We start from the raw sequence: 19401 nt of genomic DNA, 5'->3' as shown, positions 1-19401 counted from the left end.
CCTGTGTTTAAGGCCACGCCCATGACAGTGCCTGTGACGTGATGGAGAATTTGACAGGGATGCGCAGATAGGAGACACCGGAGCCGCAGACCCCGCACAGCACCGGCATGGGGGGCCGCAGCCTGCACACCGGGAGCGGCACGGGGGCCGGAGGAGGGGGGAGATAAGCTCAAATACACAGCAGCCTCTGCCCCCAGCATCACAGGTGAGTGTTCATATATGTATATAATCAATTCCTTTAACATGTCATGGACAAAGCAGTGAAAATGTGTAATTTATAGTCATATAATTTATATAAAATACATCCTGTATTATACTCCAGAGCTGCACTCACTATTCTGCTGCTGGTGCAGTCACTGTGTACATACATGACATTACTTATCCTGTACTGATCCTGAGTTACATCCTGTATTATACTCCAGAGCTGCACTCACTATTCTGCTGCTGGTGCAGTCACTGTGTACATACATGACATTACTTATCCTGTACTGATCCTGAGTTACATCCTGTAATATACTCCAGAGCTGCACTCACTATTCTGCTGCTGGTGCAGTCACTGTGTACATACATGACATTACTTATCCTGTACTGATCCTGAGTTACATCCTGTATTATACCCCAGTGCTGCACTCACTATTCTGCTGCTGGTGCAGTCACTGTGTACATACATGACATTACTTATCCTGTACTGATCCTGAGTTACATCCTGTATTATACCCCAGTGCTGCACTCACTATTCTGCTGCTGGTGCAGTCACTGTGTACATACATGACATTACTTATCCTGTACTGATCCTGAGTTACATCCTGTATTATACCCCAGAGCTGCACTCACTATTCTGCTGCTAGTGCAGTCACTGTGTACATACATGACATTACTTATCCTGTACTGATCCTGAGTTACATCCTGTATTATACACAAGAGCTGCACTCACTATTCTGCTGCTGGTGCAGTCACTGTGTACATACATGACATTACTTATCCTGTACTGATCCTGAGTTACATCCTGTATTATACCCCAGTGCTGCACTCACTATTCTGCTGCTGGTGCAGTCACTGTGTACATACATGACATTACTTATCCTGTACTGATCCTGAGTTACATCCTGTATTATACCCCAGAGCTGCACTCACTATTCTGCTGCTGGTGCAGTCACTGTGTACATACATGACATTACTTATCCTGTACTGATCCTGAGTTACATCCTGTAATATACTCCAGAGCTGCACTCACTATTCTGCTGCTGGTGCAGTCACTGTGTACATACATGACATTACTTATCCGGTACTGATCCTGAGTTACATCCTATATTATACTCCAGAGCTGCACTCACTATTCTGCTGCTGGTGCAGTCACTGTGTACATACATGACATTACTTATCCTGTACTGATCCTGAGTTACATCCTGTATTATACCCCAGTGCTGCACTCACTATTCTGCTGCTGGTGCAGTCACTGTGTACATACATGACATTACTTATCCTGTACTGATCCTGAGTTACATCCTGTATTATACCCCAGAGCTGCACTCACTATTCTGCTGCTAGTGCAGTCACTGTGTACATACATGACATTACTTATCCTGTACTGATCCTGAGTTACATCCTGTATTATACTCCAGAGCTGCACTCACTATTCTGCTGCTGGTGCAGTCACTGTGTACATACATGACATTACTTATCCTGTACTGATCCTGAGTTACATCCTGTATTATACCCCAGAGCTGCACTCACTATTCTGCTGCTAGTGCAGTCACTGTGTACATACATGACATTACTTATCCTGTACTGATCCTGAGTTACATCCTGTATTATACTCCAGAGCTGCACTCACTATTCTGCTGCTGGTGCAGTCACTGTGTACATACATGACATTACTTATCCTGTACTGATCCTGAGTTACATCCTGTATTATACCCCAGAGCTGCACTCACTATTCTGCTGCTGGTGCAGTCACTGTGTACATACATGACATTACTTATCCTGTACTGATCCTGAGTTACATCCTGTATTATACCCCAGTGCTGCACTCACTATTCTGCTGCTGGTGCAGTCACTGTGTACATACATGACATTACTTATCCTGTACTGATGATGAGTTACATTATGATTTTGGGACTTTGTTACTGATTGTCTATTAGTAGGAATGTATTTCTGCACAACCATTAGTCACTTGATTAAAGGGGTCTCTCCAGCTCGCTGCACCATGCAGTGGCCTGGAATGGTACTGCAGCTCAATCCTATGCAGGATCTGGATGTCTGAAGAGTCTTTAAAAGATTTTATGAAATTCTATTGAACAAATTTTGGTATCTGGAGGGTAAATAAAACATATTTAGATTTTGAATTCATCCTTTGTCAGGATTTTTGTTTACATTTATAAGCACCTCTTAATATAACCTCTAAGAAATGGGGTTCTGTAATATGACCCATCTGTAAACCACAGCATAAAGACATTTGTTACTTTTTTGTTTGACTTCCAGAAGTTTCCACAAAGTTTTTTAAGTTTCAATTTACTTTAAATAAATTCCTTCTAGACTACAAGAGCCTCAGTGTCCTCCTCATGCATCTTTATTAGAGCGTAATTATAGTATTATCCACCGGAAGATCAAAGCGATGAGCGCTGGAGGATGCGTTAACCCTTTACGGACATTGTATTCCTTATACATCTACTTTTTTAGGGCCCCTTTGCTATGAAATGGTTTAGTGTCCGTTATTAAAGGGTTAAAATGAAATTTCCATCAAAGCTATCAATGTAACCGTCTCATCAGAAGTGAACACAATGTAACCACTTGCGTCTCTTCTCTCCTAGTGATGGAGAACCCAGAGGCAGCGGTGAAGTCGTCCCCCTCCCCGCATGTACATGACAGCCCCTATCTCAGTAAGACCTGCTCCATCACAGAGGAGCTCCTCCTGGAGGACATGCTGAGGAGGAAACTCAAGTTCTTCTTCATGAACCCGTGCGAAAAATTTCGAGCGCGTGGACGCAAACCGTGGAAACTTTGCATTCAGATCCTGAAAATCGCATTGGTGACGGCCCAGGTGAGGAGTGAGATGAAATGTAAAGTATCGGCATCTGTTATGAACACCCCTTTAATTAAGGCTGGTAACCAAGTTGCATCTTTTGCTACAGTTTTGGGAAAACTGCAACAATAAACTAAATGTGTGATCATTCATGAGTAGGGGGACATATACTGGGGGACATATCCGCCTCTAAAGGCAGGTCTCCATCACTCTAGACATTACTATGGGGCTGCTAAAGAGGAGCCGAAGCAGCAGCGCCCACGTGGAAATAGGGGTTTCATTCAAATGGGGGCATAGATAGGGGATGTCCTTTCTAATTCCTTGGATTTCTATCCCCTTTTAGCAATTTTTCTGCAGGACTATTCCGAGGATTGGTTTTAGACAAAGTGGGGCCCTGGGCAACACTAAAATTGGGGCACCAAAATAAAACAATTTTATGGACAGTCACAGTCAGTAAGAAGACGCCTTTAGCCCTGAACAATGATAACACTTTGTAGTTACACGCAGTAGTAGGTAAGTATCTGTAATATGATAAAGGTGAGATAGATGGATGGATAGATAGATAGATAGATGGATGGATGGAGGGATAGATAGATGGATAGATAGATGGATAGATAGATAGATGGATAGATAGATAGATAGATAGATAGATAGATAGATAGATAGATACAGTAGATAGATGGAGGGAGGGATAGATAGATAGATAGATAGATACAGTAGATACAGTAGATAGATGGATGGAGGGATAGATAGATAATAGATAGATAGATAGATAGATAGATAGATAGATAGATACAGTAGATAGATGGATGGAGGGATAGATAGATAGATAGATAGATAGATAGATAGATAGATAGATAGATAGATTAGATAGATAGATAGATAGATACAGTAGATAGATAGATACAGTAGATGGATGGATGGAGGGATAGATAGATAGATAGATAGAGTAGAAGAGAGATAGAAGATCGATGGCTAGATAATAGATAGGAGATAGATAGAAGATGTATAGGTAAATAGACTAAAAGCTAGCTAGATAAATGGTTAGATAGACAGATATCTAGTTAGGAAATAACACAAATCAAATACAAATACAAATCAGATAGATACATAGACAGGAGATAGATGATCAGCATCTTCACCCAGACATTCAACCAAGGGGTATTAAAGGAGCAATACATCCTCTGCCCAAAAAAGTCCATATGGAGGGGGCACCTATAGGACAGGGGGCCCTGGGCAAATGCCCAGTTTGCCGCCCCCAAAACCGGCCCTGACTTCTCCATATTGTTGTGCAATCTTCTTTTATTTAATTTTATATAGTACCATACAACAGTATAGTACTGGTATCTATAGCATCGGAAGAGCCTGCTCCAGGCTTCGAAACACTAAGATTTGCTAAGATTCTTTTAAACTTCACAAATGTATGGTACTATATAAAACTAATTAGAAGAACATTGTACAACAAACTACAACTCCCAGGCGCATCTAGCGTCTTGTCCCGGATAGCACAAGTTTTGAAGGTGAGCACTTACTTAAATTCCCTATTAATATGAAAGAAGAGATGAAGTCTGCAGATGAACCGCCTTGTATTTTTCTCCTTTCTCTATAATGACATACCGTACATTGGGGATGAGATGGGGACAACTTACTTTTCAGGCATGGGTTGTATATAGTCAATGGTTCAATTCCCCAACAGCAAGAAGTGATCTTGAAAAGTGAAAGAAAGTGAGTCAAACTTTTGATTTAATTTGAATTAAAGGGGTTGTACCAATCCACAGGATAGGGGATAACAGGCTGTGACTGCTGATCATGGGAATGGGTCCCCTAACGATCCATAGAACAGGGGCCCTGCTCTCACTAATGGGTGCTGCACAGCATGCTGCAATTTTCGACATTCGCAGGACACATACTCGTCTTGGCGCTCCATCCACTAGTGAGAACGGACACTTGTTCTCCGGATCTCTGAGTTCTGATTCTCTGGATCAGTGGAGGTCCCAGAAGTCGGACCCTCAATGATCAGCTTGTTATCCCCTATCTTACAGATTGGTAAACCCCATCTAACGCAAACAAACTCCATTTTTCTAAGTTTTCAATCCACTTTGTAAGTCACTTTCTTACACTATACAAGATCTCTGCTTGCTGTTAGGGAATGGAACCATTGACTTTTTTGCAGCCAATGCCTGAAAAGTTAGTTGTGCCTATCCACCCCTTATCAATGCCATAAGGAGAGTTTGTACAACCCCTTAAATTCTTCTTAAAGTTTGTTCTGTGCTGTGTGGGGCGGATAAAGTTATCCTTAAATATCCTCTGCAGAAAATCTGTGCTTCAGGGGACGTGTCCTTATCGTTACCAAACAGAAGTGTATATTCAGATTACGGGGAAATAATAAACCACTTATTATGTCCCCGCTGTGTAACAAAGCAGTAGTTATAGTAATGTCCTCCTCTCCCCCCATGGTGAATGTGTACATTGTCTCGTCTTCCCTGTAGCTGGTGTTATTCGGGCTCAGCAATGAGATGGTGGTGGGCTTCACGGAGGAGAACACGGTGGCCTTCAAGCACTTGTTCCTAAAGGGCTACAAGGACGCCAGGGATGACACGTACGCCGTGTATCGCCAGGAGGACGTCTATGATCACATCACTTTTACCATTCAGCGGGTGAGTTCATGAGTTTGGCTTTACCATGTCATAGGCTTTCTATGAGAACTACTAGTTAATACGCCCCTAAAGCTGAAAATTTAAAATAATTTTAAAAAATCCCTTCCAAAGTCATATGCAAATGAACTGAGAAGAGTCACTTTTTAAATGACGCGAGTCATGTTTAAAGGCAGCAGAGGGAGTGTCCCTTCAGATGCCTCTATCTTCGATTCTATAGCACCTAGAAAAATGTTTTGGGTGTCATTTTAAAGATAAGAATCTAATCTGTCATATCCCATCAGGCTTGTGGTTTTCTGATTTACAGAATCGGAGATATGAACAGTTTGATAAATAAGCGGAAATGGATCCTTATCTGCAGCTCACTTTTCCATCTATGTATTTAATTCCTTGTATCTCTGGTTCTGTAGATCACAAAACCACAAGCCTGATGTCCTCTGAAAGATGAGATCCTTAACTTTAATATGAAACTAGATGCATGTTTCTATGATACTATAAAACCAGTGATAGGAGGCATTTGAAATGCCCCCTTCCCCCCCCCCTTTTAGCCTCGAAACTTGACTCAGATAAAAAGGTGACTCTTCTCTTCTGATCTGCGTATGCTTTTGGAGGAGATTTTTTTTTATAGGTAAAGGAGGAAGGAGAAGTTTATATAAAAGAGAGAATTCTAGAGAGGACAGTTCATCCCCTATCTGAGGGGGCCACTGGGATAAAAGCTGACCCTGATTTTATCCTCCTTCTTTCTACTGTATTGGTGTCCTCAGGATGCTGATACGATTAAAAGCTACAACAAAGCAGGGAGTAATTAATTACTGCGTATATTGCCTTGTTTTGGATGGAGTTTGGGCACTGGGTCTCTAGAATGTTCACCATCGCTACCCTAGTACCTTATTTTTCGGACTATAAGGCGCACAAAAAATCCTTTGATTTTCTCAGAAATCAAAGGTGCGCCTTATAGTCCAGTGTGCCTTATATATGAACCGTACTTACAGACAACAGCTGCCTTGAACTGTGCACAGGTCTGCCACCTGCTGGTCATACATGCTTATAATCAGGTGCGCCTTATATATGAACCTAGACGTTTTAGCCGGCATTTATTGATGGTGCGCCTTATAGTCCGAAAATAGGGTATGTACCAAATACAATGCAAAACCTCCCCCTTTCCACAGTATTTGGAGCTGAGAAACATATCCGTGGGGAATCACGCCTACGAGCGGATGGAAGGGGGGCAGCGCGGGATGACGGTCTGCAAGCAGTTCTATAAAGAGGGGAGCATCTTTCCTGGAAATGAAACCTTTGATATTGACCCTAATATTGAGACAGGTAAGATGATTTATTGTATGAATTGTATGTGACGCTAACGCATGCTGCGGCGTTGTACAGAGATAATCGTCGATTACATAGGTTCCTCTTACCCACAATCCAAATTCTGTTTTTGGAATGTGGGAGAATACTGTAAAAATACATCCAAATAGATCTTGTCTTTGGTTAGATCCGAACCCAGGGCTGCAGGACACCGGTGACGGAACATCTGAGCCACCGGGATTTTATAACACTGACCCGACTGTGTTATAATTATCTGTATCTGTGGTTTTCTCATATCGTGTAACTTCTCTAGTCATCACATGTCTGTCCCGCGGGGAACATTGTGGTCACCCTTGATTTCCTTTCCAGGCACTTTCCATGTGTGAAATATATTTGGCAGCTCCTCATATCTCAGCTCCTGGAAGAAGGAGATTGGGATTGCTGCATGCACATTAAATTTTGGGTCCCAGTTTATATAAAAGTGTTAAAGGGATTGTCCAGCCATAAGAAACTAAAGTTACAGTAATCGTATTAGCCCTATAATGCTTCCTGGTCCCTGTTAGTATATACTTTCTGGTACTCCTCAATGAAAATGATTGTTTGCTTGGGTTTCTTCTGGGTCCTCCGGTTTCCTCCCACACTCCAAAACATACTGGTAGGTTGTTTAGATTGTGAGCCCCATTGGGGACAGGGACCGATTTGGTAAACTCTGTGCAGCGCTGCGTAATCTGTGTGCGCTATATAAATAAAGAATTATTATTATTATTGTTGTTTAGCCAATCACTAGCTGGGAAGGCTTGGGATTGGCTGAGCAGTCATTTCCTGTGTTTTAAAGTTGAACAGGAAGTAGGAACCAGCCAAACCCAGGATTGGAGTGGTAAGTATCCGTATATTGTTTCTTTTATTGCGCTTTGTCAAATAAAAATTTTACAAGCCGGACAATCCCTTTAAGCTTTAATCTACTTTAGAAACTCTTAACCTAGTACAAAGGAATATTATTGGTTAATAAGAATCAGAAACGCCATGTTTTAGGGATAATAAAGCTGATATAATATACTCGCTCTAGAATGCTTCGCCGTGGAACCAATGACGCCGATAAGTGATCTCTCCCTTGAAGACAAGTTCAGGAACATGACACTGGACTTTTATCGGTAAGACCCAATATCACTGGTAGCGTCCTAATGTTCCATCTTCTCACGTAGCTTTTAGCGTGTGAATTATTTACTCCTCCAGGCTCGTCTCAGTGGAGATCATGTTTAAACTCAAGGCGATCAACCTACAGACCATACGTCACCACGAGCTTCCGGACTGCTACGACTTTACAGTGACAGTGAGTATCACCTGCTTTCATTCACCCGGCTAAAAAATGACTATTAAAGGGAACCTGTCACCAGGTTTTAACTAAACAACCTGCCCCCTCAGGAATTTTATGAAATGTCCTTTTATTCCCTCTTTTTATGTGAAATCTCACCCATTTACCCATAAAAGTTTATGGTTTAAAGAGAACCTGTCACTAGGGACCTCATTTTCATAATTGTGTGTTATGACTTATCTTGCACCCTGACAGAATCCTCTGTGTAGCCCCAGGGGTTGGGCTTTGGTTTAAATGCATTTCAAAAAACAACATGTGACTTGTCTGTGCTGCTAACTCCTCAGCCCCCACCTTTCTGCTCCTGTATAGCTGTACAGGAGCTCAAAGTTGGAGACTGAGAGCTCCATGCGCAACTGGCTGCTCCGCTTATCTCAGGTAGCGACAAGTAGTCCGACAGGGGGTACATCAGACCCCCCCGTTGTTGTGATCTGTGGGGCTCTCATCACTGAGACCCCCACTGATTAGCAAGTTAGGCCCTAACTTGTTTCGTAAAAAAGCTCTGTTACCTCCTGTGTCCTGCCTCCCTCCTCATAGACTGTGAGCTCTTGTGAGCAGGGCCCTCACTCCTATTGTTCCATCGATATGTTGTTATTATTATTGTTGTCTGTTACCATTGTGATGCATAAGTCGGCATTAACTGTGGACCCAAAACAATGAAAATAAAGGTAATCGCAACGCTGCAAATTTACCTCATGTCAGATCCTTTAGGACTCATCTATCCGCCTATGGGTCCCTTATAGCTTCTGCTTTGCTTTGTAGATCACATTTGACAATAAAGCCCACAGTGGACGTATTAAAATAAGCTTAGATAATGATGTCGGCATCGAGGAATGTAGAGACTGGCACGTGTCCGGGACCAGTAAGTACTTGTATATTACTGACCGTCTTCGGGTATCTGTAATATATGACATCTCTATTGTATGGTGATAAGTGATCACCTTCTGCTGCCGGAGGGCCTAACGTCTGATCTCTAGGACCTTTTCTAAGGAGCCCTAGTTAAAGAAGTCCTCAGGATCAGAATATTGATGCCTTTTGTTAGAATTGGGCTATAAATATTAGATGGCAGCTCTCTATATCTTTACCAATCAGATATAAGAAATAATAGTGTTCAGGTGATCCCTGCAGCCTCTGCAATGTATACATTGGTCTGTATTCCTGTATTCTGCACACTAAGTAGTGAGTAGTGTACAAGATAATGGGGCAGATTTACTTACCCGGTCCATTCGCGATCCAGTGGTGCGTTCTCTGCGGTGGATTCGGGTCTTCCGGCGATTCACTAAGGCAATTCCTCCGACGTCCACCAGGTGTCGCTGCTGCGCTGAAGTCTGCCGAGGCCCGCCGGAGTTCAAGATCCTGTTCTTGGTGAAGGTAAGCGCGTGTCCAGCAACACTTTTTTTTTTTTAAATGCAGCGGTTTTTCCGAATCCATCGAGTTTTCGTTCGGCCACACCCCCGATTTCCGTCGCGTGCATGCCAGCACCGATGCTCCACAATCCGATCGCGTGCGCCAAAAACCCGGGGCAATTCAGGAAAAATCTGCGCAAATCGGAAATATTTGGGTAACATGTCGGGAAAACGCAAATCGGGCCCTTAGTAAATGACCCCCATTGCGTCTCTGAACCAAGTAAATGGAGCTAAGCTACAGCACCCGGCACCACTACTACTACTACTACTACGTGGTATAGAGAGCAATGTAAACCGTGTAGAGGCTGCAGAGAGTACCTGTGCATACTTTCCCTTTAAGCAGCTGAGACTCAGAAATTCACTCATTTGATATTTATGAACTAGTCCAAGGAAGATCATCAATATCCTCATCCTGGAAAGCCCCTTTAATTGTCTTTTATTGGTCACATCTCTGTTATACAGTCATATCCCAAGCAACATCTGTATGTGCAGGATTTTCCAGTACAATTGAGTCACGTCCGCTCCCCACATTTCCAGAACACTTCACTTTTTTGTTAACCTTTTCGTGTATGAAAACGTATGAAAATGATTTTTATTTGTCATCACCTATAGATCAGAAGAATACCCACTACATGATGATTTTTGATGCATTCATAATCCTGACCTGTATATCTTCCCTAAGTCTCTGTATACGATCAGTGGTCAAGGGAATTCACCTGCAGAGGGTAAGTCTATGGATACAGACTTTCAATTACTGCCAGTTCGCGTTATACTCTTCTGAAATGCACAAAGAGTAAGAGGAGCGAAAACTTCATTTATTATCCCGTAATCTCCTGGGGGCGCTGTTGCATTGTTGTCTATGGAAATCGATGTGGTGAAGAACGGAACTGCAAGTGACAAAATGTAATACAGATAGTCCCTGGGTTACATACAAGATAGGGTCTGTTCTTAAGTTGAATTTGTATGTAAGTCGGAACTGTATATTTTATCATTGTAATCCCAGCCAGAACTTTTTTGGTCTCTGTACGATTGGATTTTAAAAATGTTGGGTTGTCATAAGAATCAGGATTAACAATAAAGCTTCATTACAGACGCCTGTGATAACTGTTACAGCTGATTATTGTAGCCTAGGACTAAAGTACAATAAATTACCAATATCCAGTGGTCTGTTTGTAACTAGGGGTCCTATGTAAGTCGAGTGTTCTTAAGTAGAGGACCGCCTGTAATTCCAACAATATGCATCGAGATTGTTATCACTCACATCATCCTTTTACTTCATGAGACCCATTTAGTGTATAATAGGGCCAAAAATGCGGAGAACACACAAACACATGGCTATTACTAGTAACCAAAACCAGAATAACTACCATTAAAGGGATATCCTGCCCCAAAATGAGTGGTTTAACCTTAGGGGAGGTCTTCAATCTTCATGTTTTTGTACAGATGATGATTGCTTTACTTTTATACCCACTTGCATTTTTACCCCCCCCAAGGAATACGTGAGCTTTGTCCAACAACGATTCTCCAAGCCGGTGCCCTGGTCCGACCAGATGGAGTTTGTCAATGGCTGGTACATCCTAATCATCGTGAGCGATATCCTGTCCATCGTAGGCTCCATCCTGAAGATGGAGATCCAGGCCAAGGTGAGTGGTGGTAAGAACAAGGGTCATTGAGTGTGGACTAGCTTGGATCCATCAGATAAAATGACTCTGGGGACCATTCATTATCAGTTACTTGGAAATAGAAAATAGATTAAACGTGAGCGGTGGTGCCCGAGATCACAGGTGCGCTGCTCATGTGCCATATCTATGGATATTGATCTATCCATGGATAGCCAGAGTGTAGTTGTCAGCCATACAAAGAAGCGGTGGAACGTGACATGCCGGCACATGATGGAGTGGGCGGAGCAAACAGCAGTCGGGGGAGTGGTATCTTGACTGCTTGGTGGAACTACTCCACCTCCTTGACTGCATCTTAGAAAAGCTGTAATAAAAACCTTCATTATATATGGCAGGACAAGGTACTGTTTGTAGGATTGGGGGGTTCCTTTTAAGCAGGATCTTACTCCAGTTTTATAGAAGATCTTTAGATTTCTTATGCAGATTTATTATAGTGGCTTAGCCGGCTAGATAACTGTGGCACATGAGGTGTTAAAGGACATCTACCACCTGGATGAAAGACTGTATGCAAATGAGCCTGAGGGGCTCCAGGCTCCATTAACGCCTATGGAGCCTGGAGCCCCTCAGGCTCATTTGCATACAGTGCTTCATCCTGGAGGATGCCCTTTAATAACATCTGCTGCGGATTTGCAACTTTTTAGTTTAAAAGTCTCACAAAAGTGGCAAATTATGTGCAACTAGTTCTTACGTTTTCCCTATGTCGGGAGGGGACTGGGGTGGATTTGTGCCCAAATTTGTAACTTTTTGAGAAGTCGTACTTCAAAATATTTGTCTAGCGCTTCCATAATCACATGATAAATCTGGATTAAGTTGTCTGAAGTCAAAAGTGGAGTGTGTTGGCAAAAAGTTGGCGCAATTCGGCGTATGCGACAATTGAAGACAGAAAACGGATATAGCTGCAATATGGTTCTCTCTACGTATGAGCGGTGTATATGGCTGGGAGTAATTTCTGGGTACCGTGTATGGATAAATGATAACATCTCTCAGAGCCGGGTGGTCAGACCCTTACAGTCAGGGTGGGTGATGCCTTGGATAGTGGACACCAATAATGACAGGTCCAATAATGACCCCTAACGACCTCCATGACATTGCGGGTAAGTCACACCGCACAGGCTTACCACTATTATCCACCTAGAGGGGTTGACATTAGATGATTTAGTAAGACAGTGGAAAGGATCACTCCCAGGCTCCGGTTGGCAGCACATGTTATACTCGTGATTAATAATAATAATGACCACCATTACCACCACGATTCCCCCGCATGACTGGCTATACGTCCTATTATTATCCATTATCGTACCCATCTCCTGTACACGGTGTCCATTACCGAATCCGCCTCCCTCTACCCTCTTCTGTATAATCTGAACCTGTCTCTTATCATTAGGCACATTACCCTCTATGGCTCCGTATTAGAAATAGGTTTATATTTTTAAGGTGTTTTCCATTTCCTTTGCAGCAGATAACTATTAGCACTTAGAGGAGAAGTGTAGACCATCTGCTCAGGTATTACCATATCCTAGAAGTGCTGATCGTACGGTGTGACCCTTAGGGTCTATGGTCATTATAGAGAGTGGTCCCCAGTTCACGACTCTCCCTACAGGTTTACACTTCAGCTATGACTTTACTATGACTTCCCCCTTCCCACTGTGTGATATTACATCAGACAGAGGGAGCAGGGGGGAGACAATGTAACGGCCTGTGAAGCTACGGCACAGAGGGTCTCTGGTAACAGGAAGTAGGCCATGTATAACAAATATAAAAAGATTACCACAGTCACGTTGCCTGGATCTATGAGTAAGCGTCCCTGGTTTATTATGCTTGATTTTGATGGTAGATTTCCTTTAAAAAGTTAAAAATCTATGTAGGTTAACACATAAACTACTTCTTCGGGCTTCTGTGTAGATTTCTATGTTTCCATAGTTACAGACTACAAACAGAAGCTGTGTAGTCTGATCCTGCAGCCACGTGTTACTCTGTCAGTAGTAAATATAGAGTGTTAATGATTTGTAATTGTAACATATCTCTCTCCAACAGAGTCTGACCAGTTATGATGTCTGCAGTATTCTCCTGGGAACATCTACCTTGTTGGTCTGGCTCGGAGTCATTCGCTATTTAGGATTTTTTCAGAAATACAACGTAAGATAATCTATAATGAAGCTGATGTCATATACCAGTGATGGCGGACCTTTTAGAGACCGAGTGCCCAAACTACAACCAAGACCCGCTTATTTTTCGCAAAGTGCCAACACAGAAATTTAATTAGTGATTTATACTCCCTGCTGTGTCACAGCTTTCATTAATACCAGCACCTGAAGACACCAATAAAGCAGAAAATAGAAGAAATTTGGATGATCATTGTAGCTTCCCTCCGGGGTCCCATATACAGGAAGAATTGTCAGGGCCAGAGCAGGAGTTACAATGATAATGCAGATCTGTCCACACCTTCCCACTCCTCCAGTAGTCCCTGGTGGTCCTGTCACTTTAAAATAGCTCTGTGCACAGCAAGTCCTGGGCTGTCTGGGACTGCAGGAAGATACCTGGAGTCATCTCTGGTGATGGCCTGAGTGCCCACAGAAAGGGCTCTGAGTGCCACCTCTGGCACCCGTGCCATAGGTTTGCCACCACTGTCATATACCCTTTTTAAAGGGAACCTGTCATCAGCAACTGGACTAATAAACCAGTACCAGTATATTGTGAAGCAGTGTAGCACCTTCTATTTTTTGTTTATTTCATGGCCCTGATGATACCACATCTATAAAATCAACTTTGAAGTGAGATGTAAATTGGTTGTATAAAGTCAAGGAGGTGGAGATTTTAACACTGAAGTCAAGCTCTCTCTTCCTCAGAAAGCCCCTTCACTGTTATTGATGGCCCTGCATTTAAATACATCACTAACCAAATCTCTTGAAGTCCAATGCATGATATCAGTGATAGAGGAGGAAGTGTTTGGAGTTTCCCCACCTTGACTTCAGTGTTAAAATCTCCGCCTCCGTGACTTTATACAACCAATTTACATCTCGCTACAAAGTTGATTTTCTGTATGATGACACCGCACTGGACCCTGAAAGAAACATGATCTGGAAGATGTTCAGCTATTTGGCAACATACTGGTAGTGGTTTATTAGGTCAATTTCTGATGACAGGATCTCTTTAAGCTCTTCCTATCACTGGTCCGCTGAAGTCCAGTATTTTGTTGTGAGATTATATATTGAATCCCCTCTTATTCTACAGATCCTGATCCTGACATTGAGGGCGGCGCTCCCCAATGTCATCCGCTTCTGTTGCTGTGCCGCCATGATCTACCTGGGCTACTGCTTCTGTGGTTGGATTGTCCTAGGACCGTATCACACCAAGGTAATTTCCCAACAGGCCTTAGGCCACCTCTTCTCCAGCTCTCTGGTGACCTTTATGCTTCTTCTTCCTCAGTTCAGGTCCCTGAATATGGTGTCCGAGTGTCTCTTCTCTCTCATTAACGGAGACGACATGTTCACAACGTTTTCCATCATGCAGCAGAAGAGTTATTTGGTCTGGTTGTTCAGCCGGGTCTATCTCTACTCCTTCATCAGTCTCTTCATCTACATGGTCCTCAGTCTGTTCATTGCCCTCATCACGGACACCTATGATACTATTAAGGTGGGTGAAATACTGGACAAGTTAATTCTGCTGTAAGAAACAACTACAAGTGACCGTATTGTATAGACTCCTTACCGGCAACTGGACGATCCATGGAAGTCTAATTTTGAGATTTCGGTGCAGTATCCTCGATACTGTAATCCCTTTTTCACTCAACAGCAGATGTTGGATTTTAACATTCAGACACATTGGACCCAGGCAGGGCCGGCGTTAGCGGGGCAGCAAACTGGGCCTTTGACCAGGGCCCCCTATTCTAATGGGGCCCCCTGCATGTGGACTATTGTGGGCAGAAGATGTATTTCTTTTTTAATACCCCTTGGTTGAATGCCCGGGTGAAGATGCTTATCATCTAGCTGTCTAGTTATCCATCTCCCTTGTTCAGGATACACGCACCACTTCAGTCAAGCATGCATGTATCTGGAGGAGTTGTAGGAGATAGCTGTTAGCCAAGCAAGTGTCCATCCGCCAGCTGTACTATGTGCACGGCCGGCATTTTGCAAATGTTCTCTTGTTATGTAAATGTCTGGTTCAGGGACATCTCTATCCCTAGATAAACAGGGGATTGCTGCGGTCATCATTGTATTGTACAGCTGTGCCGCACTTGGCGTGCCCGATCCTTCCTCTAGGTACATAGTGCAACCCCCCCACCCTGTGTTTACCCACCATGACCTTAGATCTGTTATTTGAATAATTGCATCCAAAAGTGAGAGGTCACTTGTGCACACTGCAGGCAACCTCTGTCCATCAGTGTGTCATCATCTATCCCACATTTTTTCATTACGATAATTAAAGTGGGTTTTGGGGACCAGAAATGTGCGGCACATGAGTCTAATGAAATCTTATCTGTGTAGAATTACCAGAAGGAAGGATATCCGCAGTCCGAGCTTCACACCTTTGTATCAGAATGTAAGGATCTGCCGACATCTGGGCGTTACAGAGACGTTGACGTGTCTACATCGCTGTTCTGCTGCTGTTACCGGTAAGTATTCCTTGTCGTGGTAAAGCCTCATTGATCAATGGTCTGGACAACGTGTCACGTTCTCCCTATTAAGGGATAATTTACATTACAACAAGGGGAATAAGTAACACATTGAACATTGAAACTGATTGATGGATGGCTGCCACTGTGGATGCCATGGCACAGTTGGGTCACCATCAGGGGCGTAACTTGAGGGGGAGCAGAGGTTGCGGTCGCACCCGGGCCCAAGATGTTAAGGGGGCCCTTATGGTGTCACTTTTCCATATGAGAAGACTATTACTATAAACCATACATTATAGTCGGGGGCCTGGCACAGACTTTGCACTGGGGCCCATTCGCTTCTAGTTACACCACAGGTCACCATTATCTTCGGTGAGTGGTGGCTGACCACGTCTTCTTATCCAATGTTTGCCCATCTGACTGATTTTTTTTTTTTTTACCTATATAACAACTCTTGCAAAAGATTGGGTCATGGAAGTGGGACCCAGAGCAGGGGTGTACAACCTGCACCTGGCAGAGATCCATGAGTGCTTCATTGGTACAGGAGGCCTCTCCCAGCATCAGGACCAAAGCAGAGCGGCGCCTGGAGCAGAGTGTACATGTCATGTGTTGTGTGATCACTGCTGCCGGGTCCCCTCCTGCTCCCGGCGCCTCTCTGCTCTGGGTCATGACACCTGCGCATACAACCAGCATCAGTACACATAGGCTGCGGTGTATGCATTAGGGGGAAAAGAGGAACCAGGAGAGGTGAGTATTTATGTTGGCTCTGGTGGTCTCCAGTGTTATTAGGGGGGCAATGGGCGTTCTCCAGTTTTATTATGGGGCTCTGGGGTTTTCCCAGCATTGTTAGGGGACTCAGGGTGGGGGGCCTCCAGCATTATCAGGATGCTGTGGAAGGGTCTCCAGCATTATCAGGGGGCTCCAGTACTATTAGGGTACTCTAGGGGAGGCACCAGTATTATTAGGGGACTCTAGGGGGCACTAGTATTATTAGGGGACTGAGGTGTCCAGAATTTGTCTGCTCTGGGGTCTCTATTATTAATATTCTGTGTTGAATGTATTTATTGGCTAGTCTGGGGTCTGTATTATTATTTATTGTCTGGTCTGAGGTCTATATTACTCTGAATGCAGTGATTGGTTTCTGTATTTTTGGCCGTACTGTGGTATTTATAATTTGTGGGGTTGGCTTGTTCTGTTCTACTGTGGTTGTTGGTGTATCTAAGGTGCTGGTTACTGATGCGGCCCCTTGTGTGCCCCTGGTTTAGAGCTATAGGCAACTTTCTCTGTCATCCAAAACTGAGCTATACGTTAGGGCAGTGATGGCTAACCTTTTAGAGCCTGAGTGCCCAAACTTCAACCAAAAGCCACTTATTTATAGCAAAGTGCTAGCGCAGCAATTTAAGCAGTAATTTATTCTCCTTGTTCTTTGACAATTTTCAATCGTTCAGCCTCCTAAGGACACCAACCCAGTTGAAAGGAGGAGGGCAAATTCTCCTATCATTGTAGGAAGGTTCTATAGGAAGATTCTTTGAGTCCTGTCTGGTGAACTTCATGCTGGGGCCATGGCCTGGGTGCCCACAGAGTGGGCTCCGAGTGCCGCCTCTGGCACCAGTGCCATAGGTTCGCCACCACTGCGTTAGGGGGTTCTCAGAAATAACTTTTTTGAATGCTAGAAAAATACCAAATCTGCCCCATGGGACAGGGCATCCTCGTGCAATTTTTTGTGTCACATAAACACTTTTTTTGTACTTAAAGAAAGTTTCTAAAACTTTTAGTTGCTATACCAGACACTGCCTGTAGAGAAAGGTGGCGCTGATACAATATTTTGTGATGACAAGACTTTCTGTATCTTTTATTCATCTTTTTGCTTCCTCTGTGCAGGTAGGTTGCATCCAAATCATGAAAACTGTAGTCCGTCATCTCCAACCGTGGAATATTTCTGGATTCAACAATGGAAAAATCTCTTAAACCCTAAGGTGCACCCTAATAAGAAGAGCTGCTACTTTGTTTCCTATGAAAGAATTCAGGAGGTTTCTAGAACCGGAGATGTATGATCTGAGCACAGGGACCCTACTGGACTTTACATGGAATAACACTACAGTCAGCCTCTCCCGAAACGGCTGATAACAGAGGACAATCGATTGTATGGAACTACTGCACAACCACATGTACATAGACTTTAAATATATTGTCTATATATAATGTCTGTAATCCGGTCGCAGAACACTGATCCCAATGGGCATTGTTTCAATTATGAAGAGTGTGTCTAGCCCTGTACATGGACATGATGGGCGAGCGCTCATCTGTGTGTCGGAAATTGGTGGCGCCCAGTTCATTACATTGGCGCATGCGGCATAAGATATTCGATGAGACTCGCATGATAGACGTCCTTCTCCTGCTTATACCAACTCATGGCTGGTGCGCGCGCCTGTACAGTCACTACTTACTTTACTTTTTGTGGAGATTTTTCATAGTAGGCGTAAAGACTGATAAAAAGCACATAATAAATTTGGCACATGACATAACTCTAGGTCTGATAACCCATCCTTGTACTCTAATCCGCCCCTTCCCAGAATTACATTACCATATTAAACTTTGTAAACCTTCCCTTAAGTTCTTTTTGGAAGAGGAACCGAGAGAGACCAACGTCACATCAACAGCGTTCCCCTGCCGCAGCCCATCGCTAGCCTCAGACGAACACAACCCAGCGACTAGCTGATACACAGAATGGAACGGAAAGAAGGAGACTGTTCTCTGCATCATTTCGGCTTAAATCTTATTCATATTTAAAGGGCATCTACCACCAGGATGAAGGACTATATGCAAATGAGCCCGAGGGGCTCCAGGCTCCAGGTGTAAATGAAGCCTGGAGCCCCTCAGGCTCTTTTGCATACAGTCCTTCATCCTGGTGGTAGATGCCCTTTAGAGGAGCTGATCTGTAGTAACTTGTTCTGATCACTTCACAGACAACGGCGCTGCCAGGAACAAGTGTTCTGTTGGGTTTCTGGGTGATAGACAACCCTAATCTGATATGAAAGGGGTATTTCCATGTTTAATATTTGAGACATATTCACAGGATGTGCCATATATACATGACAGATGCATGAAATATGGGACCTGCACCTTTCTCACTAATCCAATCATTGCCACTGATGTCTCCAATTTTATTAGTGGACTCTGGGCTTTTTCCAGTATTGTTAGGGGACTCTGGGTGGGGGGGCCTCCAGCAATATTAGCATGCTTTGGGAGGGTCTCCAGCATTATCCGGGCGCTCCAGTATTATTAGGGAACTGTAGGGGGGCTCCAGTATTATCAGGGGACTCTAGGGAGCACCAGCATTATTAGGATCCTTTG

General features: G+C 43.5%; 1 protein-coding gene across 2 annotated transcripts; it reads left to right on the top strand.

The window, feature by feature from the left end:
- Positions 1-26: 26 nt before the first annotated feature.
- On the top strand, positions 27-18572 carry LOC140104787 (mucolipin-3-like). Of its 2 annotated transcripts, none has more exons than XM_072128474.1 (14): positions 27-205; positions 2811-3040; positions 5512-5679; positions 6846-6999; positions 8048-8132; positions 8215-8311; positions 9113-9212; positions 10369-10481; positions 11250-11399; positions 13470-13571; positions 14667-14789; positions 14862-15068; positions 15920-16047; positions 17933-18572. In XM_072128474.1, the coding sequence occupies exons 2-14, from the start codon at positions 2813-2815 to the stop codon at positions 18099-18101; spliced, it is 1824 nt and encodes a 607-aa protein (XP_071984575.1). In that variant the 5' UTR covers positions 27-205; positions 2811-2812; the 3' UTR covers positions 18102-18572. The 2 variants fall into 2 exon arrangements, with proteins under 2 accessions (XP_071984575.1, XP_071984576.1); XM_072128475.1 differs by having other exon boundaries at positions 28-205; positions 17929-18068.
- The last annotated feature ends 829 nt before the right edge of the window (positions 18573-19401 follow it).

Source organism: Engystomops pustulosus, chromosome 10 (assembly GCF_040894005.1).
Source record: "Engystomops pustulosus chromosome 10, aEngPut4.maternal, whole genome shotgun sequence".
Taxonomy (NCBI): domain Eukaryota; kingdom Metazoa; phylum Chordata; class Amphibia; order Anura; family Leptodactylidae; genus Engystomops; species Engystomops pustulosus.
The sequence above is the reverse complement of the archived record's forward strand: the minus strand, read 5'-3'. Positions and strand labels throughout refer to the sequence as shown.

What these genes read in the sequence shown, in the direction of transcription:
- LOC140104787 (XM_072128474.1), top strand. Translation starts at nt 2,813, where the DNA reads ATGGAGAACCCAGAGGCAGCGGTGAAGTCGTCCCCCTCCCCGCATGTA. An exon ending in TCGCATTGGTGACGGCCCAG is followed by an intron (nt 3,041 to 5,511) that starts GTGAGGAGTGAG and finishes TCTTCCCTGTAG; the next exon opens with CTGGTGTTATTCGGGCTCAG. An exon ending in TAGGACCGTATCACACCAAG is followed by an intron (nt 14,790 to 14,861) that starts GTAATTTCCCAA and finishes CTTCTTCCTCAG; the next exon opens with TTCAGGTCCCTGAATATGGT.